This window comes from Podospora pseudocomata, assembly GCF_035222375.1.
Source record: "Podospora pseudocomata strain CBS 415.72m chromosome 1 map unlocalized CBS415.72m_1.2, whole genome shotgun sequence".
Classification (NCBI taxonomy): domain Eukaryota; kingdom Fungi; phylum Ascomycota; class Sordariomycetes; order Sordariales; family Podosporaceae; genus Podospora; species Podospora pseudocomata.
In genome coordinates, this window is record NW_026946364.1 from 903,578 (window position 1) to 929,942 (window position 26,365).

General features: G+C 52.4%; 13 protein-coding genes and 1 non-coding gene across 14 annotated transcripts; 7 read left to right on the forward strand and 7 right to left on the reverse strand.

Annotated features, from left to right (window-relative positions):
• Positions 1–230: 230 nt before the first annotated feature.
• Positions 231–1,506, forward strand: YET3 (Endoplasmic reticulum transmembrane protein 3). Its single transcript, XM_062884637.1, has 4 exons — positions 231–414; positions 482–567; positions 630–785; positions 854–1,506. The coding sequence occupies exons 1-4, from the start codon at positions 394–396 to the stop codon at positions 1,233–1,235; spliced, it is 645 nt and encodes a 214-aa protein (XP_062747494.1). The 5' UTR covers positions 231–393; the 3' UTR covers positions 1,236–1,506.
• Positions 1,507–1,762: 256 nt separating this feature from the next.
• On the reverse strand, positions 1,763–3,565 carry QC762_102510 (uncharacterized protein; the record flags this gene model as incomplete). Its single annotated transcript, XM_062884638.1, has 2 exons — positions 1,763–2,765; positions 2,822–3,565. 2 exons carry the CDS (start codon positions 3,563–3,565, stop codon positions 2,037–2,039), a joined length of 1,473 nt encoding a protein of 490 aa, XP_062747495.1. The 3' UTR covers positions 1,763–2,036.
• A 625-nt stretch (positions 3,566–4,190) lies between these two features.
• QC762_102520 (uncharacterized protein) lies at positions 4,191–5,932 on the reverse strand (the record flags this gene model as incomplete). Its single annotated transcript, XM_062884639.1, has 3 exons — positions 5,125–5,932; positions 4,935–5,064; positions 4,191–4,791 (listed from the first exon to the last, which is right to left on the reverse strand). The coding sequence occupies exons 1-3, from the start codon at positions 5,231–5,233 to the stop codon at positions 4,191–4,193; spliced, it is 840 nt and encodes a 279-aa protein (XP_062747496.1). The 5' UTR covers positions 5,234–5,932.
• On the forward strand, positions 5,293–6,750 carry QC762_102530 (uncharacterized protein; the record flags this gene model as incomplete). Its single annotated transcript, XM_062884640.1, has 4 exons — positions 5,293–6,015; positions 6,121–6,286; positions 6,461–6,535; positions 6,601–6,750. The coding sequence occupies exons 2-4, from the start codon at positions 6,272–6,274 to the stop codon at positions 6,748–6,750; spliced, it is 240 nt and encodes a 79-aa protein (XP_062747497.1). The 5' UTR covers positions 5,293–6,015; positions 6,121–6,271.
• On the reverse strand, positions 6,603–8,417 carry QC762_0028860 (uncharacterized protein; the record flags this gene model as incomplete). The annotated part of the gene is made up of 2 exons (XM_062883192.1): positions 6,603–8,153; positions 8,218–8,417. 2 exons carry the CDS (start codon positions 8,415–8,417, stop codon positions 7,157–7,159), a joined length of 1,197 nt encoding a protein of 398 aa, XP_062747498.1. The 3' UTR covers positions 6,603–7,156.
• Positions 7,160–8,114, forward strand: QC762_0028870 (uncharacterized protein; the record flags this gene model as incomplete). The annotated part of the gene is made up of 2 exons (XM_062883193.1): positions 7,160–7,549; positions 7,833–8,114. The coding sequence occupies 2 exons, from the start codon at positions 7,160–7,162 to the stop codon at positions 8,112–8,114; spliced, it is 672 nt and encodes a 223-aa protein (XP_062747499.1).
• A 649-nt stretch (positions 8,418–9,066) lies between the features above and the next one.
• NAN1 (NET1-associated nuclear protein 1) lies at positions 9,067–12,139 on the reverse strand (the record flags this gene model as incomplete). The annotated part of the gene is made up of 3 exons (XM_062884641.1): positions 11,710–12,139; positions 10,887–11,650; positions 9,067–10,835 (listed from the first exon to the last, which is right to left on the reverse strand). Exons 1-3 carry the CDS (start codon positions 12,009–12,011, stop codon positions 9,067–9,069), a joined length of 2,835 nt encoding a protein of 944 aa, XP_062747500.1. The 5' UTR covers positions 12,012–12,139.
• RPB10 (DNA-directed RNA polymerase II subunit L) lies at positions 11,953–13,094 on the forward strand. The gene is made up of 2 exons (XM_062884642.1): positions 11,953–12,653; positions 12,713–13,094. The coding sequence occupies exons 1-2, from the start codon at positions 12,469–12,471 to the stop codon at positions 12,774–12,776; spliced, it is 249 nt and encodes an 82-aa protein (XP_062747501.1). The 5' UTR covers positions 11,953–12,468; the 3' UTR covers positions 12,777–13,094.
• Positions 13,095–14,571: 1,477 nt separating this feature from the next.
• On the forward strand, positions 14,572–19,027 carry QC762_102570 (uncharacterized protein). Its single transcript, XM_062884643.1, has 7 exons — positions 14,572–16,022; positions 16,091–16,283; positions 16,350–16,448; positions 16,510–16,617; positions 16,674–16,833; positions 16,889–17,288; positions 17,342–19,027. The coding sequence occupies exons 1-7, from the start codon at positions 15,901–15,903 to the stop codon at positions 18,396–18,398; spliced, it is 2,139 nt and encodes a 712-aa protein (XP_062747502.1). The 5' UTR covers positions 14,572–15,900; the 3' UTR covers positions 18,399–19,027.
• A 67-nt stretch (positions 19,028–19,094) lies between these two features.
• QC762_102580 (uncharacterized protein) lies at positions 19,095–20,575 on the reverse strand (the record flags this gene model as incomplete). Its single annotated transcript, XM_062884644.1, has 2 exons — positions 19,095–19,978; positions 20,301–20,575. The coding sequence occupies 2 exons, from the start codon at positions 20,573–20,575 to the stop codon at positions 19,399–19,401; spliced, it is 855 nt and encodes a 284-aa protein (XP_062747503.1). The 3' UTR covers positions 19,095–19,398.
• Positions 20,576–20,619: 44 nt separating this feature from the next.
• On the reverse strand, positions 20,620–20,915 carry QC762_0028920 (uncharacterized protein; the record flags this gene model as incomplete). The annotated part of the gene is made up of 2 exons (XM_062883194.1): positions 20,620–20,686; positions 20,770–20,915. 2 exons carry the CDS (start codon positions 20,913–20,915, stop codon positions 20,620–20,622), a joined length of 213 nt encoding a protein of 70 aa, XP_062747504.1.
• A 628-nt stretch (positions 20,916–21,543) lies between these two features.
• On the forward strand, positions 21,544–23,316 carry QC762_102590 (uncharacterized protein). Its single transcript, XM_062884645.1, has 2 exons — positions 21,544–21,878; positions 21,946–23,316. Exons 1-2 carry the CDS (start codon positions 21,790–21,792, stop codon positions 23,072–23,074), a joined length of 1,218 nt encoding a protein of 405 aa, XP_062747505.1. The 5' UTR covers positions 21,544–21,789; the 3' UTR covers positions 23,075–23,316.
• Positions 23,317–23,421: 105 nt separating this feature from the next.
• On the forward strand, positions 23,422–23,493 carry QC762_0028940. Its single transcript has one exon. It is a non-coding gene; the product is annotated as a tRNA-Gly (tRNA).
• Positions 23,494–24,119: 626 nt separating this feature from the next.
• On the reverse strand, positions 24,120–25,910 carry QC762_102600 (uncharacterized protein; the record flags this gene model as incomplete). The annotated part of the gene is made up of 1 exon (XM_062884646.1): positions 24,120–25,910. The coding sequence occupies one exon, from the start codon at positions 25,908–25,910 to the stop codon at positions 24,120–24,122; it is 1,791 nt and encodes a 596-aa protein (XP_062747506.1).
• Between the last annotated feature and the right edge of the window lie 455 nt (positions 25,911–26,365).

Sequence of the window (26,365 nt, forward strand, 5' to 3'; positions counted from 1 at the left end):
TCAAACTCCCTTGAAAAGAAATTATACAGATGCATCCTGAAAGAGTTTCTGAAAGTTGCTCTCTGGGTAGGAAGATATCAGTTTAAAGGGTAGGGTTGGGTGCATTTTCTCTTTGCGGCATGTGAAATCACCCCGCCTCGCATGGAGCACAGGCCACCTCAGCCTGAGCTTCAGCCACACAATGACGTTGTCGATTCCAGCCCTGGTTAGGGAAGCTTCCAGCTTGGAAAGGCCCACGTCACACCTGTCAGTCCACCAGCTGGAGCTTCCGTTCTTAAAAACAACAAAGCTGTCCGGATCTATCCACTACAACCAACGACAGGAATACTCGACGTTATACTTTTTTCCTACAGTGACTGAGATAACCACCAAGACCACATCAGCGCCGCCAAAATGACGCTCTACTACACCTTGGTATGCCCCTCTAGCTGGCTACTACAGCAGCGCTTTTGATCTGGGATCTGGGCTAACATCGCCAAAGGTCTTTATGCTACTAGTAGCAGAGATGGCCTTGTTCATGCTCTTGGTCGTGCCACTGCCATTTACGATGCGCAGGAAGCTCTTTACGTATGTTTCTATCCAGCTCACCTCTTTATCGGCCGAAGTATAGCTAACCTCTGATTTCCCAGCTTCATTTCCGAGAATCCGATTGTCGCAAAAGTACAATACTGGCTCAAGATCACCTTTGTCTTCATCCTCATCCTGTTCATCGACAGCGTAAATCGTGTCTACCGCGTCCAGGTCGAACTTGCCGCCGCAACTGAGGGTAACAATGGACAGAGCGCGTACGTCTATTATACCCCACTTATCCTATTTTTCTGTGCCCCCCAGACACTAATCAAGTCAGGAGCAGAACTGCCATAATGGGACACGAGCGTCTCGAAGTCCAGGCCCGCAAGTTCTACTCGCAGCGCAACATGTACCTCTGCGGCTTCACCCTCTTCTTGTCCCTCATCCTCAACCGCACCTATATCATGATCCTCGAGACGCTCCGCCTGGAGGAGAAGGTCAAACTGTACGAGGGCTCCGAGAAGAATACCAAGCAAGCCGAGAAGCTCGCACAGGCTGGTGATGCTGGTGAGATTGCGCGGTTGAAGAGGGAGATCAAGCTTCGTGATCAAGACATTGCTACCCTCAAGAAGCAGTCCGAGGGTTTGCACAGGGAGTATGACGAGTTGGCCGAGAGATATGGTGCCACGCAGGAGAATGGAAAGCTTTCCAAGAAGGACAAATAGGATCTGAACCTTTGGGAGGGGGTGGAGAACCTTGACTCTGGTGCCGCTCCTGGTGTTGGGAAGGCATCGGGATCGTCGGGGTTGTTTAAGGAGGATGAGAGTGAAACGGAGGTGCGGTTGCGGAGGGCAGGGTCGGAAAATATTTGGTCTCCTTAGAGATAGGGAGATTGTGTAAGAGGAGAAGGAATGGATGATGTGACTGAAAAGTGTGTATGGTTTTGAGGGAGTTGGGCTAGGGGCTTTTTCTTACCTACGTGTATTCATTAATGGCGAACTTTCATGGTTGTTTTACTCTGAATGAGACATTTACTTGATTACCAAACACACATTGACGGAGAGATACTTGGTTGCACTGTGTTTGGTCAAGACTGGAAAAGTCTTGTGCAATGCAAATAGCACTGGTCAGGTATTTCAACACGAAGCACATAACCCTATCCAGGGACACGGCGATCCATATGCATGACTGTGGCTGTGGCTTTCTCAAGAGCTTTCACATCGGTAATATTTGGAAGGGAAACTTGTGGATGTGCAGAAAACCCAGTGTCTTTTCTCTATATCTATATACAACAAACACTAAGGGAAAAAGGCCCAACCAGGGCTGTCTATAACTATGCAAGCCCAAGAAATGCTAACAATCCGTCCAAAAAGTCTTTTAACGCCCAAAATAGTTTTCCTCCTGTCCCACTTTTTCCTTTCTCTATAAAGTAGTTAATTTTTTTTATACAAGAGCTTTTGTTACAATATATACATACACACCGTCCCTTTCCCCACATGGTGGTGGTGACATGCAAGTAGTAGTACTCAATACATGTCATACAAGTCGGGGAACAAGATCCCGTTCGCCATGGCGAGCACCTCCCTCTCAAAATCCGTATCCGCCTCCTCCTCGTCCCAAGGCAGCAGGCCCATCGCCCGAAGCCCTTCCTCCCCGCCGGCGTCGCTTATTTCTTGGACGCCTGGACGGCCAATGTAGTGTGCTTCTCCCCTGCCGTGACCGCTCCCGTAGCCGCACCCGTCAAAGAAATCTGGGCCGGGGCAGCCGAGGAGAAAAGATTTCCGCTGGCGGGAGAGGTAGAGGGCGTTTGTTTGGGTTAGGGGCACGCATGGGAGGTACATCACGCTTGCTGAGGGGGTGGGGGAGGAAGAGGTGATGGAGTGGATGAGGTCGGGGTGCCAGATTAGGTAGTCGCCTGGGGAGAGGTCGGGGATGTCGATTAGGGAGCGGCGGAGCTGGAGGTGGGGGTGGATGGACGAGTTTATTTCCTGGGCGTAGGAGGGGAGGGCGCCGTGGAGGATGGAGTTTGTGGGTGTGAATGCCCAGTTTTCTGATTCCGGGGAGGAGGAGGAAGAAGAAGAGGGGGAGAAGAAAGGGCGGAGGAGGAAGTAAGCTGTTGCGTGCTTGAGCAAAGGACAGACGCGCATGGAGGAGGGCCCCGGGGATAAGGCGAGCCAGCCTTGGTACATCCTGAAGATGGAGCATGCGCCGGCTTTGTGGTAGAGGTCCGAGGTTACTGTCAGACGGGTGCTGCTCTGTACGTGAGGTTAGTGGTGGTGCAAGAAATGATGGAACGCGGTAATTGACGAACCTCCCATGGGTTGTAATCTTCCCATTGCCCCTGGAATATCTCATTGTAGGTGCCTGCCCTTCCATACCCGTCCGTCTCCCATCTTTCCACACTGCCGCCATCAATATGAGCTGCCGCGGGGGACCTCGTGTCTGCCGTCTTTTGACCTGTCCTGATTCGGTCGGCATAAGTGATCGGGAAATTCGTGGTCACCCTCGCCTTTGGATCTTTCGAAGTCCATAACCCCATGGCAAAACGTTGAGCTTCCAAGACATTGGGGTGTCCCCTTGCCTTGATCTGAGCTGCACTCCAATACAGTTCCTGTAGGTCAGATTCCTGAGGAGTCCTTGGCCTTTTCTCTGCATTTTCGTCAAGATACCCCGTAGCTCCTTGGTACAAGTCCTCCGCAGTATCCCGTGGTATCACATTGCGTATGATAGCAACGCCTCTCTGTCGAAGACCTTCCCGGAAGACCTCGGCCACCCCGGGTTTCTTGATGTTGGAAAAGTCGATGGTGGGGACAGCCTGTGACCCCAAAGATGATACAAGATCAACCTCGTCCGAGAGGCTCTGTATCAGGCGCTGCCATGAGGGCACAAGTGTCGATTCCTTTCCGGATACTAATCTTTCCTTCAGGACACTAAACCGCCGCGGGAGGGGTATTGGCTCGGAGTACGATCGTGAAAGCATCTCATCCTTTCTCGACGGGGGTGAATGGCTCGCGGAGACTGGGGAGATCGGAAGAGGCCCTATAGAAATGGCCATGTCGGGGGATGCGCGCGAATAACATAGCAACACGGGAGGAGGTGCAGCTGCAATTCAGGAGCGCATATTGGATGCAGGAAAGAGTGGGAAGGACCCGGTATGTATTCAGCAGCTGCAAGAAGCAGCAGAGATATACACATTGTCAGTCGACAACGGTGACGAATACGGCGTGGTTTCCATTGCTTGCCTCGGTGTGGGCATTGCTCCAAGGTCTGAAAGACGGTTGTCGATGCATCAAGATCCGAAAGTGGAAACCAAAAAGGTGTAAGTCGTTTGGGCCATGTCCCTGTCTCCCTACCAGGGGACCGCAAAGCGCAGAGACGGGCCGTCTGGCCGGACAAGACACCCCACGTAAATTCTACGATGGTCCCCCCAATAGGGGAATTTTAAGCACCCCTACCCAAAACCAAAGGCAACGATCCGAACAACTGTCTTGGTTGATTTCTCAAAGCTCTGCTAACGTCTCGCTTGCAATGTCCGCAAGTCCCTAGCTTCCCTTTGCAGGGCTGAAAAGAGCCTCTAATAAGAGCAGGGATCAGGGCTTTAACCCAAATGCACTGTTGATCTGTCCCGACATGCCGATTCGCGCCGCGTGTTGTCCTTTTCTGGTTCCGTGATCTCGTTTCTAAGCTTGTTTCCCTCGTTTGGAACGGCGGATAGGGACGTTAGTGTCGGCATTGTCACCGGAAGTCTTCCTTTTGGCCGGTGGCTTAGACTTGGTGGTTTTCTCTTCGGGCTCTGTTTTGGTTGCCGGCTTGTCTTCCTGGTCCGTTGCCGCTCCCTTGTCGTTCTCCTCTGCCTTTTCCGCCGTGGCAGCCGCCTTTCCAGAGGCTTGGGTATGGTCGCCCCTCATAATGGCAAAAGCCACCTTTTCTATATCGACGGCCCTCACACCAAGCCTCTTCGCCAAGGCCTGGGCTTTCAGAGTCAACTGGGAGTACTCATTCTTGTTGTACTTGATGGGTCCCTTGGACCCATCATACTCCAGCCAATAAAAGGCCTCATCGGCAAAAAAGATGATGTTATCTGGAGCGTGAACAGCAAGTAGTAGCGAGGCGGTGGCCGGCCCGATGCCCTTGAGCTGAGTGAGAATATCCAGGGCCTGAGGCCACTGCTTCTTGGCCTGGTGGTACTGAGCTACGGCCTTTCGTATCGTCTCTTTCAAAGTCTTGGGATCGTTTGATGAAACGAGCTTCATGAGAGAGGGTCTGAATTTCCCATGGCGACTGTCACCTAAGTCAGTCCCACTGTGATGATACCAAACTCTCGGTAACAGTAAATGAGACCAAAGAAACACCATCCCCACAACTGCAGTAGCATTGTTCAAAACACTGGATGACGACAAGTCTGGAGACGAGAAAACACATACAGCTTCCATTCGACCAGCAATTTGACATCTTCAATTGTCATTTGTCTGGGCTTTTCCTGGCCAAACTGCTCAAGGGCTTCGCCATATCGATAGGCATCAAGCTCAGAAAGAGACTTTTGGCCTTCTTTGGCTACAATGCTGTATTAGTCCATGTGCAACTCTGACCGGAATAGTCTTGTCAGAGACATACTGCCTTTGCTTTTGGAAATAGCCTCAAGACAGGCCGGGTATCTGCTAAGGTACTCATGAAATTCGCTGTCGGTTATATTATCCGCAGACGGGATGGTCGAGCTTCCCATTGCGGCTCTTGGTACAGATTGCGGTCTTGATGCCGGGCCAGGGTTGTATCGCAGGAACAACGGTCGCGATCCGCGAGATCCACCAGGCTCAATCCGACGGGTCGCTGTCCGGGAGCTCGTGCCGTTGATACGTTGATACGGTATTCGTCGATGCGAAGACCAGCAATACGCCCGAGTTAAGGCCAGATCAACCGAGATTTTTTTTTCTGAGTGAGAAAGTTGAAGAACACGACCCAAGCAATGAGGTTGAACGAAACGTTTTCCTGATTCGGCCCACAATGGCGATGAGAGTGAGAATGACACCGAGTCGGATGATGATGGCGCTTCACCGGGAGAGGGATGCTGGTTTTTTCTTAATACGGGTTTGCGAAACGGCGGCTAAGCGGGAGATAACCCAAGATTAACGAGACCAATGCAGGAACCGACGAGGGGAGGGTTTCTGGAAGATGTGGAAGGTGTGCCGGTGTCGATTGACGAGACGCGATGAGAAGCGCGTCAGTGGTGTAATCAAACACCACCAAAAATGATGACAACGGGAGGCTTCAAAATACGCCAACGAGATCCCGAAACTGTTTCAAAAGGTTCCGAAGACGAAGATGAAGGAGATCATTCAAGCCGAGTATAAAAGCACACTCTCATGGAAAGATATGCAACATCACAGAAGGCCCCTCTCTCACTCAGGGTCTTCCTTCATTTCTGTACCAAGCACTTAAACCCCTGCTGATAATCATCAATATAGTTGCCCGTCACTGGGCCGTTGGCAGCTGCAAGACGACAGACTGGTCCGTGCACCCAATCAATCCAGCCCACTTCGACCACGAGCCCACCTCAGGCTCCAGTCAAAAAATTGGCGGCGGGACTTGTAGCCGCTGACTGGAATTCCAAAGACTCTCTCTCACCTTCGCGCCACTTTTACCCGCTGACCGCAAAGGAAGAAAAAAACATACAGACTTCATAGCCTTCACCGTACTTCCATAACGGACCAACCCTTACTCCTCACTCAATTTTTTACCCGTAAACAAAACCTAAACCGACAAAATGGGTGGAGGTAACGTACGTGCAGATCCTCTTGCATCCCCTCCGTCCCCCGACATGTGCCCCAAAACGTTCCCCCCCCAGATCCTCTTCCCCGTTTCTTGCCCGCTCGGCCGTGAAGGGCCCGGCCGGCGCGGCCCTTCAAAACTACGTGGCACAGCGGAATAAGGTACTGACAGAAAGTCAATATAGGGAGCCAAGGCCGCGCAGAAGCGTGCCCGCAACGCAAAGGATGCTGCCCCCAAGGCCGCTTCTCAGCTCAAGAGCGTAGGTACTCCGTGTCTGGTGTGGGCAACAAGAAGCAGATTGCTGATGTGATACCTGATAAACAGAACGAGAAGGCCATGAACATCATCTGCAACATCTGCAAGCAGACCTTCCTCTCGACCTCCCGCAAGCCCCAGCTCGAGCAGCACTCCAGCAGCGGCAAGCACGCCGGGAAACACACGTTTGAGCAGTGCTTCCCCGAATACAAGGAGTAGGAAATGTCTACTATCTGAACGGTCAATGACCAACATTGCATAAAAACAAACAAAAAAAATGGCGAAGCGGGCGGCGCTAGGCAAACAGACAGGCAGGACAAAGCTAGGCGTAGGGTATGGGCATGATGGGCGACGCAGCAGGCGTGATGGCATCAGCGAACTGGCGTAACGAGGTTGATATTCGGGATATGGTTTGGATTTTTTGACGGGCATCCTCCTGGTTCTGGATGGGCATGACTGACTGGAAGTTTTCTGGCCATAGGCACTAGCTCGTCCAGAAGAAACAGAGGCATGATATGGATCACGTATTGGTATGAGACTGCTGTGAAAAAACTTCCATGATGAAAACCAAGGCTATGCTGTACTCCCTTGAACCCAAAAACTCCAAACTAAAAGCACCAGTCCTTTAATGAGCCTCCACAGCCTTCCCCTCGCCTACAATGGGCACCGCCTCCACGACGGGACTCTTCTTCCTCGCCAATGCAGCCTGCTCAGCCCTCACGCTCTCCAAAATGTCCGGATACCAAATCTCACCCACATCCTGATGGCTCTTGACCCGGTTCCTCAACGTCGCCTCCCCCAACGTCTTGGCCACCCCTCCCTTCCTAAACGTAAACTCAACATCATCCAACCTTCCCCCATTCTCCTCCAGCACCCTCCTCCTCAGTTCCTTAATCTCCTCCTTCACCTGTCCCACCCCCACATTCTCCAAATCCTCAAACTCTGCGTCCCCGCTCACGCCCTGAAAGAAAGGAATGCTATACCTCGCCCCTTTGCCCGCCTCCGGAGACAAGACCCTGTGCGTAGTACTCACACAAACCCCCTGAGTGAGCGCCTCCAGCCCCTGCCCTATCGCCACGACAAGCGTCCCGTCAATAGGAGGGCAATCAATCCACTCCCCCCTCATATTCTGCACCTGCAATCCCCTGTGCTGACTAGCCTGCAGCAAGTAACTACTCAGCATACTATCCTTGTGCGGCCCAACCCCTTGATTTCCCTTCCCGCTCCCCAACGTGCCCACGTCGGGATACTTTACAATCTTGAGCTTGTGCTGCTGCGTTTGGTTTTGTCTCCCGCCGAAGCCAGGGCCGTCAAAGTACTTGTTGAATGCGCCGGGAGGGAGGTCGATGGCCTCGGCGATGAGGGAGGTGAAGGAAATGGATATCTCCCCCATGCGGTTCATGTACTCGGTGAATGTCTCCCGGAAGTTGGGCAAGATGGATGAAGAGGGCCACTGGTTAGGCGCGAGGAGGTTGTCGTATAAGGGGGCGTCGGGGCCGGGGAGGGGGTGCTCAGTAGACAAGTCGATTTGCTCGCGGTGGTCGATCCCACCGGCGGTGATCTCGGCAGAGAGACGGGAGTAGCCCAGGAAGGAGGGGGCGTTTTTCATTTCGATTTTGAGTCTTATATCTCCTGGTTAGTTATATGTGAGAGAAAGGATAAAAGGGGAGAAGAAGGGGAACGGACTTTTCTTCTTCGGGAATGTCAAAAAAGGCTTTGCCCTCGCGGATGACTTGTTTGAAGAGCTCATCTGGGATGCCGACGTTTTTAAGATACAAGAACCCGACTTCCATGAGGGCATGGCGCAGCTCGGCGAGGAACTGCGGTTTCGTCGCTGGGTCTGAGGCCTGAGCCAGGTCGAGGATGGGGATGGATGTAAAGGACATTGTGATCGTCACTGAGGATTGGAGTGATATGTGAGAGCCGCCTGTATCTCCGTGTCTGAGAGGGAAAAGTCTTAAACAAAGAGTCAAGAATGAAAACACGCGAAAGAAAAAGTAGACTGCTTATAAATAGACCACCGGCCTACAGAATGAATGTTTCAAGAGGGTATCTTAATGATCCAATCGGATACAATATGCAGCTACACTTATATCTCTAGCTTCCTTAGCATCTGTCCGATGTCAGGCCATGTTTCCCATCACCCTCAAATGGCGTAATCGGTCGACATCGGAGCTGCTCCATACCCAGCCCCGCATTTACTCACGGGGTGCGGGTCACAAAGCCCGGGTTTACCCCCTTTTCTCCAACGGCACGCCCATACCCATTCCCTTCCTTTGAAGCTTCCATGTTCGGGCCGGCTTGGTCCAAATGCCGGGCGTACTGTGCCCTTCCCTCCCGCTTACGGATGGGTCCTTACCGGACAAAACCATGCCGATTTCGTATTATGGCCTACAACTCTGGGCCCAAGCCACTTTTGCTTATTTCCTTTCCAATCTCTTGATTAGATAAATCTGCTCTCCAATGGCGCGAGCTGTTTCTGGAGGGGCATTTGTGTGTGCCTCGACGTCCTGTTCGTAGACTGAAATGTCGAAATCACTCCGAGGAGGTGGGCTTCGCGCACCACATCGCCGCCAGTTGGGAGAAGCTGCCGTCAAGAGGGGCGAGCGCGAATGTGGGCGCGACGTTGAAGGCTTGGACCACGTGCTGTTGGGCTACAACAGCTGCATGATCGTTGTCATCCACCTCCATCGGATCCACATCCTCCATCTCTTCATCGCTGACTTCTTCGTCCTGCAAGACCAACGCATCCTGCACAGGTTGCGTCTCAACTGTGTCATCCATGGTCATGTGGTCCATAGGCTTGAGGATCAGTGGCTGCTCGACAGCGTCGGTCACAGCCCAGATCTGAGCCGCGGAATCAACCACCACGAAACCAGATGACCCCGGAGCAGCCAATACAGATGTGATGAGATGAGGGAATTGTTGCACCAGTTGTGGTTCCTGGTCATCAAGTGAGAAAACCGTCAGCTCAGATCTGGCGCCCTTCTTCAGCTTGTCCTGCCGAGGGTGTGGGATAGGTGCTGCCAGGGCGAACGTCCGTGACTGGTGGTTGACGGCCAGTTGGGTAAGGCGTTTGGCGGCGAGAGAAGTATCCTTGAGCTTGTAGCTGTACAGCAGCTCGTCTGACACCGTGTCGTAAACGGCAATGTCCTCGGATAGCAAGATCAAGCACGAACCCATACTCTGGATGCTACGGACTTCTCCGCGGATGATACCTGAGATAACATCCCGAATCGTACCGGTTTGTGTGTCAATGGCAACAACAAGACCCTCGGTAGAGACCCGGTAGGCAGCAAAGAGGATCGACCCGTCTTCAGAGTAGGCGACCGCGCCACTGCGGAACACTTTTCTGGTCTCCTCAACCAGGTCTTCTTGCTTTTCACGCACAGGGAGCGTGACAGCGCGAGAGCAGTGCCAGCTGCGAAGTGGTTCCCCATCATGTCCTTTGACCGCAAGACCGTCTCGGATGCGGTACTGTGTAGACCAGAACCGTACCACACCATCGTTTCCAATGGTCGCAAACCTGGAGAAAACTGGGTCGCTGGCAACATCGAAGATAGCTTGAGGAAGATCGGTGTGATGCGCCTCATTGACCCTGGTAACCAGCTCAAGTGAGTTATCCTCATGAACCTCCCAGAACTTGAGGTAGATCTCCTTCCTTTGCCGAGCAGCCTCGGCAACAGTCTTGGACCCAGTCAAGAAAGCGGCCGTGTCCCTTTCAGGGGGTTGCCACTCATCGATCGACGCCAACCACTTCCCGTCTTTAGAAAAGGAGAGACTTGTGGCCGTTGGCTCCATAATTGGCTGGCCATCCCTTGTGATATTGGCCTCTGTAGAGCTGGTGCGTGCAATCGCGTGCTTAGACACACCCTGAAATGAAGCAAGGTCGAAGACCTGAACAAGAGGAGCGGATACAGTTGTCCCGGCTCCCTGTGTAGCCTGCTGCCCATTTCCAACACACAGGAACATCTGAGAAGGGTTGCGCGGATTGGATGTGGCCACCACGGGAGCCGAGATTTCATCGGCTGACCGCCAGACACGACGAACCAAGGATTCCTTCGAAGGCGTCTCTTCTAGCACAAGAGACTGGATGCCAGAAACATACATGGTCGGCTTCATCTCAGCAGTCGAAAGAACCATGGTGGAATTGTCGTCGAGATGGACGGCGTACGATGCACCGCGCGGCGAAATGGTGATGTTTTCGATGGTTGCTGACAGATGAGGAAGAGTTTCCGTCCGACCGGCATCAATCTGCCAAAGAACCAAGACAGTTTCGGCGCCACCAGAGATGAGATAGTTTCCTGACATCGATTAGCATGTTGCGAGCGGTTCTGAGCACATGCAGTCCTTACCATCTCTAGACAACTTAACGCTATGAACAGCTCTCCGATGCCAATGGAGCTTCGTAGGCTGCAAGGTGCGCTCTGCAATTCCAGACAATACATCATTGTACAAGTAGATGGCACCCCGAGCGCAACCGACGACCACATCAGCTCTGATGAGTTTCTTGTCCTTCAATACAGGATGAACATCCAGACAGCTGATGATATCGGGAAGGTCGAAAGAGTGGAAGTCGAATTTTAGCGTGTCGATGGAAGCGACCTTGCTCGCCTTGAAGTAGCCAATGTGCAAAGTTGTTTTCGCAGCGGCAACAATCAGCCTCCCACTAGCAGCGAACCGAAGCATCTGAGGACTTTGATCGAAACTGTGAAGAAGCAACCCCTCCCCTTTCCCTTCTAACAGGCTCTCCCTCGTATGGGCGACGATTTGCGCAGAGGTAGGAGTAGTGTTCTGAAGGACGAGAAGCACATCGATTTTGGAATTGGGAAGGTCAATCGCATCGACAGACATATCGACAAGGTTGCTGGAAGTGATGGTGAATGGGGTGTCAGATCCAGTGCCTAATCTCCAATTGATGTTCCAGATACGGCCATCAGAGCAGGCAACCCAAATGTAGGCTCCCTGAGTCTTGGACAGCGATGTGGCCACGATATGGGCTGGCGTGGTCGCATTTTCGCTGTCTGTCTCTGTCAATGGGATAGGGATACGGCGGATCGGCAGGGAGCTTTCGGTGGAAAATACTTGGATCGAAGTATTGTAGGTTATTATGAGAAACCTAGGTATGTCAGTCAGGATGGAATCTGTGAGTAGCTGTCCCCCTCCTGGCATTCTTACTTCTCGTCTGGGGAAAAGATGGGATCAATGTTGAGCATCCGGCCGCCCATTGGGGGTTGGACCTTCCACTGTGACTGTGACGATACACCTGGCAAGCCTGAATGTCCATTTATCGGCTGAAGGCTTGTGTCGTCTGTGTGGCTTGTTTGGTTGGCTCCTTCCCCGTTCAACGCATCTGCCTTCTCCTGTTCTGTTTTGCGACGGTGCTTCTTCTGCTGCGCTTGTGCCGAGTCGTCTTTTGGTTCACGTTTCCGCTTTTTCAACGAGGCGCTGTCGCCGTTGGTATCTGTTTTTGACGGCATCGTGTGAAAGAGCAGCAACTGACGTCTGACCTTTTCTGGGGGATCTCGGCGAGAAATCAATGCTGTAATGTCGAGAATGGAATCAAACAGCCCAAGCTTCGCACGCCCAGTCCAGTCGCCAATTGCGACTAAGCGGAAGAAATTTTGGCGGAGTCGCAAAAAAAGTTACAGTGGGGCCGGTTGCTTATCGGCGATAAGCACGAGCCAATCCCTGTCCCTGAGACAAAGATTTGCGGCAACTTTCAGAGGTCTCGGCAGGCGTCGCGACAACTTCAGCGCATCCATCCACTTTCTGCCCAGTCATCACTGACCGACACTTTTCTGCCGGCATCTCCCACCGCAAAACCCAGGGCTCCCAATACATCAACTTCTCCGGCTTCAGAAACATCTTCCGGAACACCCTTTCACATTAGACTCCACCCAAGCTCGACGCGCATCTATCTACACTCTCGACAAAATGATTATTCCGGTTCGCTGCTTCTCATGTGGCAAGGTCGTGGGTGACCTTTGGGAAAAGTTCGTTGTCTTGATCGAGGACAGAGGGCTCGCTGATGGAGAGGCCCTTGATGAGCTCGGCTGCAAGCGCTACTGCTGCCGTCGCATGGTCATGACCCACGTTGACTTGATCGAGAAGCTTCTGAAGTACGAATTTTGTTCGGGCACACTTTTCTGACTGGATTTGGCTGACACCCTCGCTCTAGGTACACTCCCGATGGCCGCAACAGCAAGAAGCTCAGCATGGCCAACCCTGGTCACATGGAATAATAGACAACACCCGTTTAGATGCATTTTCGTCCGGCGTTATGGGTTGGTTATACAGGCAGCAGGGGCATATTGGTCTCAACCATTTTATTTTGGGGCGGGAAAAAGATTGTTTTTATGGGGATGAGGCGTCAGGGTTGACTTGCTTTGGATGCGCGAGGGCGGCGGCAGCATGCTTTTAAAATGTTTCGGCAGAAAACCTCGAGAAATGTTTGGTGAAGAATGGTAAAAGCGGACGACAGTTTCACGCACATGGACTTGGCCGACGCTCAACTAAGGGAATAGAGCAGACATACTGTCAATTGTATTTGCCGTGCGATGGCCACCAGCAGATCGCATGTCGTTATGTCGGACTAGAAGCTCTGCCTTTGTTCCAGAGACATACTTACACACTTACTTTGGGAATACAGTTCTTCATGGCACATCACCCATCCTTGATGACGGGAATCCACTTCCCATCCTCACTTCGAGATGAGACTCGGTTGGATATTAGCAGCCCTTCTATCCCACCAACGAACTTGTTAAGCTAAGAGCTTTTATCATTTCACCGCAGCCTTCTCGGACACAGCGCTGGGCAACTAGGAAGGTTCACCCGTGCCTCATCCTTCCCGCGCTGTCCTTCTTCTAGAAAATGCAGTATGTACCACTTTACCCCGGTCTATGCAACCCATACCAGATTTGTGAGATAATCTCGGTCAGCAAGAGGTGCTCATGCTGTTGGTTCCTCTTCCCGAACTGCAACAGACCCCTCCACCAACAGAGAAGAGGTCGTGGACCCGAGCAAGCCTTCCATTTCTGCTTCCTACAGACCGACGCGTGCATTACACGACAACGACCAGAACCTCCTGTGCAACCATAGCATCTCGTCCGAAGGCGTCGTCGTGGCGTCTAAGCGCCCGTTGCCGCGTCTACTCGCGGTTGTTCTGCAGGCTTGTGGGTCAAAGGAATATAGTTTCCTCTCTTGTCTCAATCACTCTGCAGAATCCATGAAGGGAAAGTGATCCTAAGCGCGGAGGCTGTTGGTGGAGATGAAGGATCTAAAGAGAGAAGTTAATGTTAGCCACATTTGGCAGACCTCGTGTACTGTCATGAGTAGGGTATCTTACCATTGCTGCCAGCACTCAAAGTCCCTCACAAAACACAGCACACTTACAACTTCTACAACCTATGAGAGGCGCGCATTCATTGATCCCACACTAGCGCCAAAACCAACCATCAGGATCCAAACAGTCGGAATCGCTTGACCGCCACACACGGTCCGGCCCCTGCTGCCCGTGGTGGTGTTCTTCCTGTTGTCCTTGTGTGGGTGGCCATGCTGCAGCCCAGATCAGAATCTCAATTCCAACGCCATCATGCCTTTGCAGAGCTTCATCACACTTTCCTCTGCCGAGATTGATTCACCGCCTCTACTGAGAGACGATGCTTCAGTGCCGTCTCTAAGTTTTGTACCCATGGAACAGGCCTGCCTTTTTCTCGGCCGTCCGGATAACAAGTCAAGGTAACAGCACACTGTGCCTATGCGGACGAGAAGTTTCATGGCCCCCGCAGATCCATCCTCTCACTCATTTGCAAAATCAATGCCGATATGACCGAGTATCAGGTTAGGTGTACACTTGTCACCTTTCGGTTCAACATAACACCCTCCATCACGGAAGGGTGGTGCTTGCAGTGATACTCGATGATGTTTGTCGAGCGCGGCTTTGTCCTACCTGAACCATGTGGTACCAAGGGACATCAGCAACCACCCGTATACAGATCTCGTCTGTGCTTGCGTGCCAAACTGCCATTGGCCGTGATCACCAAAGCCAAACGAAACAAGTGAAGCTCGTCCAAAGCACTCCCAGCTGGCTGGGAACAAGTGGTGATCTAGGGAATCCAACGGCAATCCTATTGGCCAAGAGAGCTGCCCCTCATCCCGAGAAGTTTGGAGCAGGGGGGGTCGAGAATGGTGCCCCCTGACTTGCTGGGAACGCGAGCCTAACGACGTTTTAAGCGCCGACTTCATCGCCATGCAGTTTATCGGCAGTGAGGGGCGCCGTCACCATCATCTGACTGGCCCGAGACAAAAGACGCGCATTGGGTGTGTGCGGGATGGGAACTTTTTTGACATCAGTATTGTCAGCCTTATCCAGAAATATCGAGAGGGGAGAGGATGGCCTACACCAGGCCGGTTCAATCTCGCCTTCGCCATGTAATCACTCTTAGTGCGCCTCCAACAGACAGGCCATCACCGTCATGTGCAAAGAGCAATTTGGGCGAGCAATACAACATCCAGGTCGACAGATAGAAACCCTTGGCCGTAGGATTCGAATTGTTACTGTGCAGCAGGAGCCAGCACCTGCAGGTCCGTTGGCGGTTTGGTCTATCCCCTGTTGGGCAAGACGCCCTTCCCAGACCCTGGCTTCCCGCAGCACGACACGCCTCTCTTGGTCTCTGCCCCAGCCAGAGTGCTGCCTTCTAACCGCACTGCACACTCTCCTCCCCTCTGCCACTGACCACTACCGGATGTCCTTTGAATGAACCACTGGCTGACAGCTCTACGGCTCCCCACGCGGACACTTCCAAGCTATCACCATCCTTCCCAAGCTTGTCTAGAAGCTGCACTACCTGCTGCGTCCTGGTCGGCGTGTTGGTTGTCGTGGTATCTGGTGTGTTGTTCCCCGCAGCAAGAAGACAGCCCGTAAGCCCGCATCGGCCTCCCCTTCAGTCCCAATCAGGCTGAAGCCCTACGCCGGTGATCCATCGTGCTGCAAGGAAACACCCACGGTGGCTTGCCTTTGGTGCTCGGGACCTTGGCCACCCCCAAGCATCCTTCTTCCTTAAGGAACGCCCTCTTCCCACCAGAGATACCTCAGCTCAGCTCCCGGCGCATCGTGCAATGCTGTATCCCGATACCTACTTGCGCGCCTAATTGTCGACACAGCATCTGCCAACAACCGCGCACAGGTTCTCCGATATTTTGCTTCCTAAGCGCAGTCGTGCTGTGCTGCCTACTGCTTGTCTTGCCGTCTCGGTGTTGGGGCAAACCCTTTAACCAACGACTGATAACTGCTGGCCTGGCCGTTGACTGGGTTAGCGAGATCTACACCTCGGCTCACTACGGCGCATTGGGTCGGAAGTGGCTGCAATGGCTCTTGAAGCTCCCCTGAGGACATCAACGGGAAGCATCAGGTCGATATACCCTTCATACGCCGAAATGGCACTCTCCTCTGGACGAGAGTCCCCTGCGCTGACGTCCCAATATATGGCGTATGATATACCTTCCCAGCTAACCCCGAATTGGTGAACCCTGTTGGTTGACATTTATCTTTTCCCAGCTCCTCGTCCGGCCCTGACTCCCAAGCCCTTCGTCCAAATTCTTTTACGAGACCAAGCTCGGCGCATCTTATGAGCCCGAGCAGCGATATTGTTGGCCCTTCACCTGTGACTTCGAACGGAACCGAGACTACGGAAATTGAGGACGAAGAGGTGGAAGAGACTGAAGAAGCGACCGGGTTTGGGCGCAATTCGGTTTGTGGACCTTGTCTATGCCTTTTGTATGATAACGTGCCGGTCATAATAACTAATGGTTGCCAGTTGTTGATGCTGAAAACGAACATTCCGGATCATGTACGAAAATCCGGAAGTGAAGAGGTCGTCTCGGTGATACACGCGCCCCCAAATTTTCAAGACTGGGTATGAAGGCTCAAGGCAAATGGATGATAGGATGACCCAAGCTGACGTTGGATTTTGCCAGAAGTCCGGTGATACTACCTCGAGATCAAGTGTTTCGAACTCTGTGAGCGGTGCGAGTATAGTCAGTAGCGGTGCCAGTCCACCGCCTAGCGAACCGTCAACTGTAGTAGTAAGGTGTCCTGTTGAGTGAGGGCAGTCTAAACATGGTGCTAACTCTGTACAAAGACAAGGCATTCGCTAAACCAGTCGCCCCCTATGGTTAACACCAGAGTACGACCCGTGTCATTCAATCTTGATGCTCCGACACCTCAGGCCCAGAAATTGGAAGATGTCTACGCCAATGAATCTACAAAAACACGATCCAGCACTGCTAGCAGCCTTGAATGTAAGAGTGGACAAACAGACACCACTGGCAAATTCGATGCTAATTCGTTGTGCAGTGATACCCGAAATCATTGAGAATGACGGGGACGAGGAGTTTGAAGACGCGGACGAATTCGCCAATCCCACACGAGGCCAAGATACCGAAGTGAAAGCACTTAAAGCGGCCCTTGAAGAGTGCTGGACATTATGCAATACTCTCGCCAATCTCAGTTCGATTCACCGAAAGCAAGTCTTCCACAGCTCTGGCACTCCTGATGCCCACGAAAGGGCATGGAAATGCTGCTGGAAGCTCTGCAAACGATTATATCACAGCCGAGACGACGTCTCAGAGTCATTTGGAGTGCGGACCAATCTAGATCTATGTCGGGACTTTTGTCAGTCACTCTTTGATGTGAGGCAAAGAACCAATGAGACGGCGGACTCGATCCTGAGGGTCAGCTTTGAGCTCAACAATCAGTACGTTTCCTTTTGTTGGTGACGGGGATATCATGTCTAACAAGATGAAACAGTTTATACAGCGCTCAGGACAGCCGAACGCTCCCTGAAGCCTTCCGGGAGCGAACACTGGATTTCTACATCACCCTGTGTCACCGACTGATGAAGCAACGCAACGACTTGGCCGAAGAAACTGACTCGTTGTTACGGGCATGCTGGGCGCTGGCTGAGATGCTCTTCAGCCTTCGGCAAAACCGAAGAGACGGAAAGGCCCCCGACGAAGAACTCCTTGGCTCAGCCGTCCAGGCTTGTTGGGAGCTGTGCGACATATTCCGTGAGGGCTGGACACAGGTTCGACCAGATCGCGGTACACCGAGACCAAACCAGGTCAACTTTTTCGCGGCCAACCCAACTTTTGGCCTGCAAATGAGCAGTCACCAATCTGAAGTCGAGCGCTCCAATGCCGGAAGCCGTGCCTCCCTACGCTCGAAACGGGAGAGTTTGCGGAGCCTGGGTGAACTTGAGCGACCTCGCGCACGACCCGTCGTACCCGAAACTCCAGTGACTGAATTTGAAGATACACCAATCTCACCCGACGCCAGCCCACAGATGCCCAACATTCTTGTGCTTGGGACGTCGGACTCTCGCAGCGATCGTGGGGGGCGTTGGTCGAGCAATGCCTCGAACCTGTCTGGTTACAGCCAAAACACGTCCAGTACGGCCACCACAGCGACGACGATAGAAGATGTCAACATCACCCGCATCAAAGCCCTCGTCGTGAAGGCGGCACTCAACATAGGTTTTGACCGCAGTGCACCGGGGGCAGATGCGCCATCCGCTCTACAATCATTCGTCAACGACCTCCCTCAGCACTCCTTTGGTGGGCTGCCCAACCAAGTCTCTTTGCTGCAGAATTACAAGAATCTCGTGTTAGCAGACGCATCATTCCGCTCTCCGGCTACATTACCCGCCCGTGGGAAGCGGTTCAACGCTGTGGAAGTGGCCAAGAGCGTCGGGTGGATGATGATCAGATCAGGCCAGTATAACTTTTTGAGGGATCTATACCGGCTTGTCTTCGGGTGTCAGCTAGAGGATGCCGACACGAGGAAGAATGTTTCCATTGTGGTATAATGGGGGCAGCCCCCTCGTTGGTCATACCGAGGACGGGGAGATTGGGATCCCGGTTACAAAACCAGGTCGCGGCCAGGTGTGTGTCGGCCGAAAAGGATTTTGCTTGTGGCTGCGTCGCATAAACATCACTTTGTTCAGAAGAACCTCGGATTCAATACCCCTGAATCGAGCGAAGCCGCCTTTTCATCAACTCAACACTCGAGGCGCCGTCAGTCTCTACCACAGAGAACCAACCCACAATTTGCGCATATCTACCACCCTACCTACTACTACCATTTATTCAACTACATAATTCCTCGTTGTTTGTCAGATACCCTTTGTTTTACGGCTTTTTTTTTTATTTTTAATTTCACCACCTTAGAAAACCTTGATGAACTGCCTACTTTTTACTTCTTTGCCTATGTGTATTTCCATTGCAAGGCGCTCTGGGTCAGACACTTTGAGCACGGCGGGGTTTGGGAAAGAGGCGGAAATGAGTGATATGAAAGTTTAGTTTTGCGACAAGAACAAAGATGAACCTGTAAAATTGAGTAATAAGCCTGTGTGAGCGAACTTTTTCATGTCGGAGTATTCAACTGTCGGTATTGATATCTGAAAGGATGTGACAAAATCTTCAAGTGCTGGGCGGTAATTGTCTGGTGGTAGAGTCAGGAATGGAATGCGTTGTGCGTCGGCGATGAACCGATACCGTTGTTGTCCATATCTGGTATCTATCAACAGTTAAGCCACATATGATTATGGTGTAAAAAGTGAGCGTGGTATATATATAATTATCGTATCTATCATTACGCATATATGCATCGAATGAAGCCCTTATTTCTCTTCCCCCTGGGGTATCGGAATAAACCCATATAAACGCCCTGAAAAAGCCATATTCAACAGAGAAGCGAACGTTATGTTTGTTGTCCCTTTTTTTTACATGTGCCCATTCGTTCCCTTACAAAAAATGGTACAAAAACACAAGTGAACGAAATCTAGGTATCCGCGCGAAAACAACGTTTTAAGCAGTGAAGACAACAGCAGCAACAGTAGCAACGACTGGCCACCACCCAGCATTCTCCAAAAGAGCACGCAGGCCATCACCAGCAGCAGAGCCAGGAGCGTCGGTGCCGCCGGGAGCAGTGGTGCCATCCGGAAGAGTACCGTTGATCAGAATCGTGCTGGTTCCGTTGACATTGGCGACGTCAATCACAGACTTGTCGAGGGCCGCGTAGCTTCCATTGCCGATCAAGTCCTTCATGTACTGCTCGTCGTCATTGTCGTCACAGCCGCAGACGCTGTCCTCGGCGCAGGCGCAAATCACAGGCTTGGTCTCTCTCCGGTCGGTGGTGATGTTGTAGAAAGTGAAGCCCTCGGGACGGCGGTACAAGTAAGCGCTGGTCAGCCAGAGGCCAGGCCAGAAGGCGAGGAAAGCAGCTCCAAAGAAGAGGGGGGCAACGCCGCGGGCGGGCGAAGGTCTACCAGCCCTATAAGGCACTGCGGCACCACCGCCGTAATATGCGCCACCGCCATATGCGGGTGCTGGGCCGGTTCCGGTTGAGGTCCGGCCGCCCGAGTTGAAGCCAGGAGAGCCTCTTGTCCTATTTTGTGGTGTGTTAGTCGAGCCGAAGGAATCCAAGAATGAGAGACGCTACAATGATGAGGAACCCCAGTAGTGGACGCAGGACTTCGGTACGGAAATGTCGCCCTATCCGATCCCGACGTCGACGACGAAGATCCAGCTCCCCAGGTCCAGGTTGGCCAAGACCAGACATTTGACCAGGAGGCTTGCGTCGACGGAGGAGTAGATTTCGCGGATGAAGGTTTCCTGATTCTGGATCCTCACCCAAAACCGAGCCCAACACTATCAGGCCATTCATTCACGGTATGTTAAGAAAAATATCAAAACAACATCTAACTTACCCAGAACTGCCGCCGCCGCCGGTAGAGCCCGAGCCCGAGGTACCAGAAGAACCGCCACCGCCGCCACCGCCGCCGCCGCCGCCGCCGCCGCCGCGACCACCTCCACCGCCTCCGCCTCTCCGCTTCCAGAGTTCGCTATCATCATGAGAATGCGTGTCGCGCTCGCTGTGTCGTACTGGCTCATGCTGTGCAATCTCCCCAATTGGTGGTGACACAAGACCGTGTACTGTCGCGTCGGCGACGAGGAGCGCCGACAAAAACGTGGAAACCTTCATAGTAGGTGTGTGTGATGCGTGCGTGTGGGTGAATTGACGTGTAGCTAGTAAAGTAGTTCTTCCAAATGCGAATGAGATTGCGAGGCGACGTCTAGCTTGCAGGTGTCAAGTCTACTTGCAGATATGGCTGATATAGATGACGAGCTTTTTTAAAAGTTGGTTAACTGCGCAAACGTGACATGCAGGCCTGATACCTTATATGTTCCCCTGTAGAATGTTTCACAGAGCATGACATGACAGAGCCACAAAAAGCAGGCGGCGCGGGTTTTGGCTGCAGGTGCTCTCTTTTGCGTGTGCCAAGACCCATGGGTGGCGGAGGGTCCTGTTCATGGGGCCCCATGATGCTTGTTCCTGCTCGTTGGAACCAATCAGGAGTGTCCCTAGGCCTTGTTGCCGACCAAGAGCCTTCGAGCTGACAAGGCGCTTTTTTGGTGAATTCCAAAAAGATAAGATGAGATTCTTCGATTTGGGATAGCAAGAATTGTGGCTTGCCGCACGACGCCACAAAGACTTATAGTACAAGCCATGTCATCTGCCGGGCTCTTGAAAGCGAATTTGCGTCCATTTGCTCTTTGAATCCAACCAAGAGAGATGAAGTGGCTGACCGGGTCATTGTTGAAAGGGGCAAAAGGGTGTGTCCAACTCGGATTCGGGTTCAAAGTTGTCGTCGGCATTCCGCTGGATCTTGTTCAACAGCGCTATGACGTCCGAGACTCCCCCTGTAATTTTGCTGGGTATCAATTTTCTAGCACCACGTGCGGGGAAATAGTGGTGCAGAGCACTTGTGAGCCAGAACCAGCACAGAATGCTGGGTGGCTGAGTGCATGCAGAGGGGTACCATTCTTCGCTCACCGATTACATATTGCTACGCTGGTCGCTCACTATTTGCTTGTAAGCGGGTCAATAGGAGTGAGGTCATGAGAGAAACCAACCGAGTGGTTCATAGGTGCTCCAATTCTCAAGTTTGCCAATAAGAACAGTGGAATATCTGATTGGTAGGCGCATTCCGATCCGCTTCATACCTTCCTCTGCCTTGCCAACTGCCTCGCCCCTTGGACCCTGAAATTCCGCTCATCAGCGATCCCAATCACTGACATCTCTCCTCGACATCGGATGTTAGGTGTTTCAAGCATCGCTGACCACCGCACTATCTAATCGGCTCCCTCTTTCATCGACTCTGAATACTATCTCATCCGAGGCTGTCTCGATCCAACATGTCATCCCCTCGCCCAAATGACAAATCACTACTGGACCGTCTCAACGCTCTCAAAACGTCAAGTGTTACACTTGATCACACCCCGAAGTAATGAGTTGTGCACACTCTCTCCAACCCCGTAGTACACATGTGCTAAAATGTGACATGTTGAAAGCACCGCTTCCTTTCCCACCACTGTGCCGCCCCAGAATCAGCCACTATCCAGAGAAGATGCTCTCGCTGAGCGCCTCCGACAGCTCCGGCAGGGTAATACCGGGCCCAATATGTCCCGTCCCGAGGACCAGAGTCCTAAAGACGGCCCTGTATTAGGCTCTTCGGGCAATGCTAGTGGAGACAAACCACCAACACCGTTGGAGCAAGCACATTCGGCACAGCCCCCGGCCACACCACGGATCAGCAGCGACCGAGACCCGAAAGAGCAGCTCGTAAAGAGTCTGCCATCTACGCCTTCTTCACTGCCTTCGCGCACAGCAATTCCAAATTCGGAAAATGCTGGCATATCTCGGGCAAAACCCTCTTACTTTGTTGGAGGAGGACCCGAGGATGTCGATGATGATGCTGTTCAGGCTCTGTTAGAAGATCTCGGTGGGGGGGAGGACTTCAACCTCACCGACGGCCCCCTTGAGACGGGTACTGATACGAAAACCGAAGACCAGAGAGTCTCCGAATTGTTGGATGAGCTCGCAAAGGCGGTGCCGCCGAGCTCTGGCAACGAGAAAGATGATGATGATGATGATGAAGACGACAACTCCGACGGCGAGCAAATGACCGCCGCCGTTGATAAGATACTGTCTCAAACCCAAGATGAACTAACCCTCTCACCCAACCCAACGGAACCGGAAGACAGCGGGAACACCCAACCCAACAACACCGACAACACCCTCAACCTCCCAACCGTCCCCACAGCCCTCCAAGACCCAGCCCCCGACCCCTTTGAAGATGAAATCTCCTCGCGACTTGCCGCCCTCAGAGGAATAGGACCAGTAGACCCCTTCGGCCTACCCGCCGCCCCGACTTTCTCACCAGAGGAGCGGGAGCGGTCAACTCCCACCAAGAAACCGCCCCTGGGTGGCAGGGAGGAAAAGTACAGCGACGAAGACGCCAAGACTTGGTGTGTGGTTTGTCTTGATGACGGGACGATCAAGTGTGTAGGGTGTGATGATGATTTGTACTGTGATCGGTGCTGGAGGGAGATGCATGTGGGACCGAGGGCGGGATATGACGAGAGGGGGCATCAGTGGGTGAAGTGGAAGAAGGGGGGGAGGGGACGGGGTGTTGAGTGAGTTGGTATTAGGGTTAGATGTTGTTTGATATAGCGGGTTTAGAACTTGGGTTTTGTGTTTGATAAAGAGTTTCAATTAGATAACACACATAGCATCTCACACAGCAAATCTCACAAGAAGTGACTTCTTTCAGTTACTGTTCCTACTGTTACTAGTTGCACCGTCTGAAATGTGAGGTATCGGAACGTTTTCAATGCCCACCAACTAAACATGAAAGGAAATTACCGTTGAAAGGGCCAGCCATAATAGCTAGGTAGCTCGAGATGAGAGAGGGGAAAGAGTGCAAGAATGAAATAGAAGGACCTAACAGATATGTTGACACTGAGAACCAAATGTCCATATTCAGTTGCGGCCATCGGGAATCGAACCCGACTCTAATGCTTGGAAGGCATTAATGCTGACCACTACACCATAGCCGCTGGTGACTTGTTGCAGTACCTCCATTGGGGTTGGGCATCGTGAGCTGCTCATTACATCTTGCCCGTCTCTGTAGAAGGCTCGGGACATACCTGTGAGGCCTCCGAAAGAGCCAACTCACAAGCCTTGAAATATGTTCGATATACTTCTGAACATGGACGACTTACCCCGGAAAGTGATAGTCGACAAACCGCATTACTTGGGAGGCATTGCAGCAAATATATACCTTACCTTGTGACACAAAACATAATACCCAACTCAAGACCACGATAGGTGAGCGAAAGAAATTGAATTGCTCAAAATGCCAGGTTACACAAGAATACACATTAGAAAACCCGAGCGCTTCTGCCCATCACACACCAATCCAGCCTTGGAGGTTTTATGTTACCCCCCAGAGCTTCGCCCTTGCATGGAAAAGTAGTAAAATGCCCAATTATACCCTATGATATGAAACTCCGTCATCCTGCCCGTCATACCTGATCCCATAGAATCCCACCCAACCCTGAGAAAACTGAAAAACGCAAACCAAGAAAAAGTGACAGTTCTTTTAGCATCACAATCTGCCCTGTCATCGAAAATAACACAAGTCAAGAAAGTACAACCCAACACCATCAACTAGGCAACCCCCTCAACCCCTCCCATTCGACCCCTCCCCACCCCCAGTCCCATACCCATTCCTGTTCTTCGTCCTTCCAGTGATATCCCCCCAAGTAGCACCAAACCTCCTCCCCGTGCTGGCCAACAGGCCCTCCTCCTCATCCACCTCGGCCTCCTCATCCAACTCGCTCAAGTTCAACCTCGGCGTCCTGAACAAACTCGTCACAAACACCACCATAAACACGCCCAAAAAGGCAAACTGCGCCCAGAAATCAATCGCCCCAAACACGGGCCAGTTGATCGTCACTCTGTTGAGGAAGGTGCTCATCACCGTGGGCGTGCAGACATCTTTCGCTGCTGGCTCGGAAAAGACTTCTGAGCAAGGCCTGACCATGTCCCTGTGTTCACGGCAGTCGGGCTGTTCTCCTGGGTGGCGAGGTGCGTTGACGCAAAAGGTTTGCGTGCCGTAGATGGCGTACTGAGGGGCGACAATCATGGCAATAGCATAATTGATAGCCAGGATAATCAACGCGAGCATCACTGTTGCGATGAGTAGTGCTTGGGGTGATGTTCTTCCCTTTTTGATTTGAAAGACTCTCACCCACAAGAACCTGATGCCAATGGTGGCGATACCAGTGATTGAGCTGCCGAAGAAAAACAAAACCAACAGAGCCATCAGGATGTAGTCAACGGGGAAAGCCTTGGCAGACTGGACAAAGATCCAGTTGACCGGTTGGAAGACGTTGATGTGACCGAGGATGTAGCCGCAGTGTTCTTTGCAGATAGAGTTGGCCGCCTTGTCGATGCCAGTGATGAGCATGGAGGCCCAGACCAAGATCGAGAGCAGCAGTAGCAAGATACCGCCCAGGAGCTTGAGAGGACGGAAGAAAGCTTGAATCTTGGTCCAGGCGCGGAAGACACCACTTCGGCCGTCACCACGGGTTTCGGCCGCAAGTCTTTCCCTTCTCACGAGAGTGCGCTCCTCACGTAGCAAGGCGTCCAGCTCCCTCCTGTCCTTCTGAGACATGCCATCCGGACGGCCAGCATTGCGCATTTCGATTTGTCTCTGGAGCTCTCGGTTATGTTCCAAGTCGGTCGCGATCGTCGCGGAAAGCTGAGGAGCGGAGATGGACGGGGCAGACTTGATAAGAGAGACCGGAAGAAGAGCCAGTCCAGCACCGGTATAGAGAGTGTAGAGAAACGTGCCCAGCGTGATGAGCAGGCCGACCCCGAATGTCAAAGCCTTCTCTCCCTTGTTGGCAGCGAGCAGACGCTTGAAGTAGTCCAGATCAAGGTGCTTGCCGTTCCCACTACCCGCAGCAGGGACGAAGAAACCGAGAAGGAACAGAATCAAGACCAAAAACACGAATCCAAGCGTATACTTCGCCGCCTTCCAGAACCGGGCGCCAGCACCACTGGTTCCCTCCTCCTCTTCAACCTCATCATATTCCTCGTACCAGAAATAGGCGAATGGGATGACGATCAGACATAGCAACGCATCGAAGCTGTAGAGGGTGTAGTAAACGACCTTCAAGGTCAAGAGTATTCCATCGATTCTCTCGGGCGTTGCCCAGTCCTTTTTAGCACCGAGGTGTGCTGAGGCTGTGGACGAGACAAGGGCAATGTCAACGGGCAGGAGGAAGACGGTTGCTAGAAGCGAGGTGAGACTGACAATCGCGACGATGCTCACGGTAACAGATCGCTCATGCGGGGATTGCCAGGTGAATGTTGTGATAATGGCGACGAGGAGCACCAAGGCGACCGCGACGGCGTAGGCCACCCAAATAAGACTGGTCTGGAGCAAGCCAGCTGATGCCAACATGTTGGCGGCTTGCGGATTGGAGAGGTCCAGATATACGTGGTTCTTTTTGAAGAATGGTAGAAGACGATCAGTGTCTTAGATAATCTGTATCAATCAGTACACTGAAAGTCGTCCCAGCGAAGCAGATGTGGTGTTTGAGAGGAACTGTTGCAAGGGGTAGGAACGTGAAGTGTTCCACTCTGGGGGGGCCCTTCAGTTCATCACTTAATCTGTGACGCAATGCCGCAGCGAAGGGAGCTCCTGTGGAACCTGCCAAGTCCTGCTAGCGACGTTGTGCCAAGACTTTTCCCACACGTTCAGCACGCAGTTCGGGGTTCTGGCGTTCTGGCCCATGAAATTTATTTGGACCAATCAACACCACGCACGGGAGCTTCCTTCGAGCTTCGCGACAGCCCTCGAGTTGCGGTTTGGTTCGTCCTCTTCAAACCACCACCACCATATTCAAAGTCAACGAT

Bases quoted from the DNA above. Each gene is read 5' to 3' on its own strand.
- QC762_102570 (XM_062884643.1), top strand. From the start codon at position 15,901: ATGGCTCTTGAAGCTCCCCTGAGGACATCAACGGGAAGCATCAGGTCG. The intron at 16,284-16,349 runs GTTTGTGGACCT...AATGGTTGCCAG, and splicing joins CCGGGTTTGGGCGCAATTCG to TTGTTGATGCTGAAAACGAA. The intron at 16,449-16,509 runs GTATGAAGGCTC...GGATTTTGCCAG, and splicing joins CCCCAAATTTTCAAGACTGG to AAGTCCGGTGATACTACCTC.
- RPB10 (XM_062884642.1), top strand. From the start codon at position 12,469: ATGATTATTCCGGTTCGCTGCTTCTCATGTGGCAAGGTCGTGGGTGAC. The intron at 12,654-12,712 runs GTACGAATTTTG...CCCTCGCTCTAG, and splicing joins TTGATCGAGAAGCTTCTGAA to GTACACTCCCGATGGCCGCA.
- QC762_102590 (XM_062884645.1), top strand. From the start codon at position 21,790: ATGTCATCCCCTCGCCCAAATGACAAATCACTACTGGACCGTCTCAAC. The intron at 21,879-21,945 runs GTAATGAGTTGT...ACATGTTGAAAG, and splicing joins ACACTTGATCACACCCCGAA to CACCGCTTCCTTTCCCACCA.
- YET3 (XM_062884637.1), top strand. From the start codon at position 394: ATGACGCTCTACTACACCTTG. The intron at 415-481 runs GTATGCCCCTCT...ACATCGCCAAAG, and splicing joins TGACGCTCTACTACACCTTG to GTCTTTATGCTACTAGTAGC. The intron at 568-629 runs GTATGTTTCTAT...CTGATTTCCCAG, and splicing joins ATGCGCAGGAAGCTCTTTAC to CTTCATTTCCGAGAATCCGA.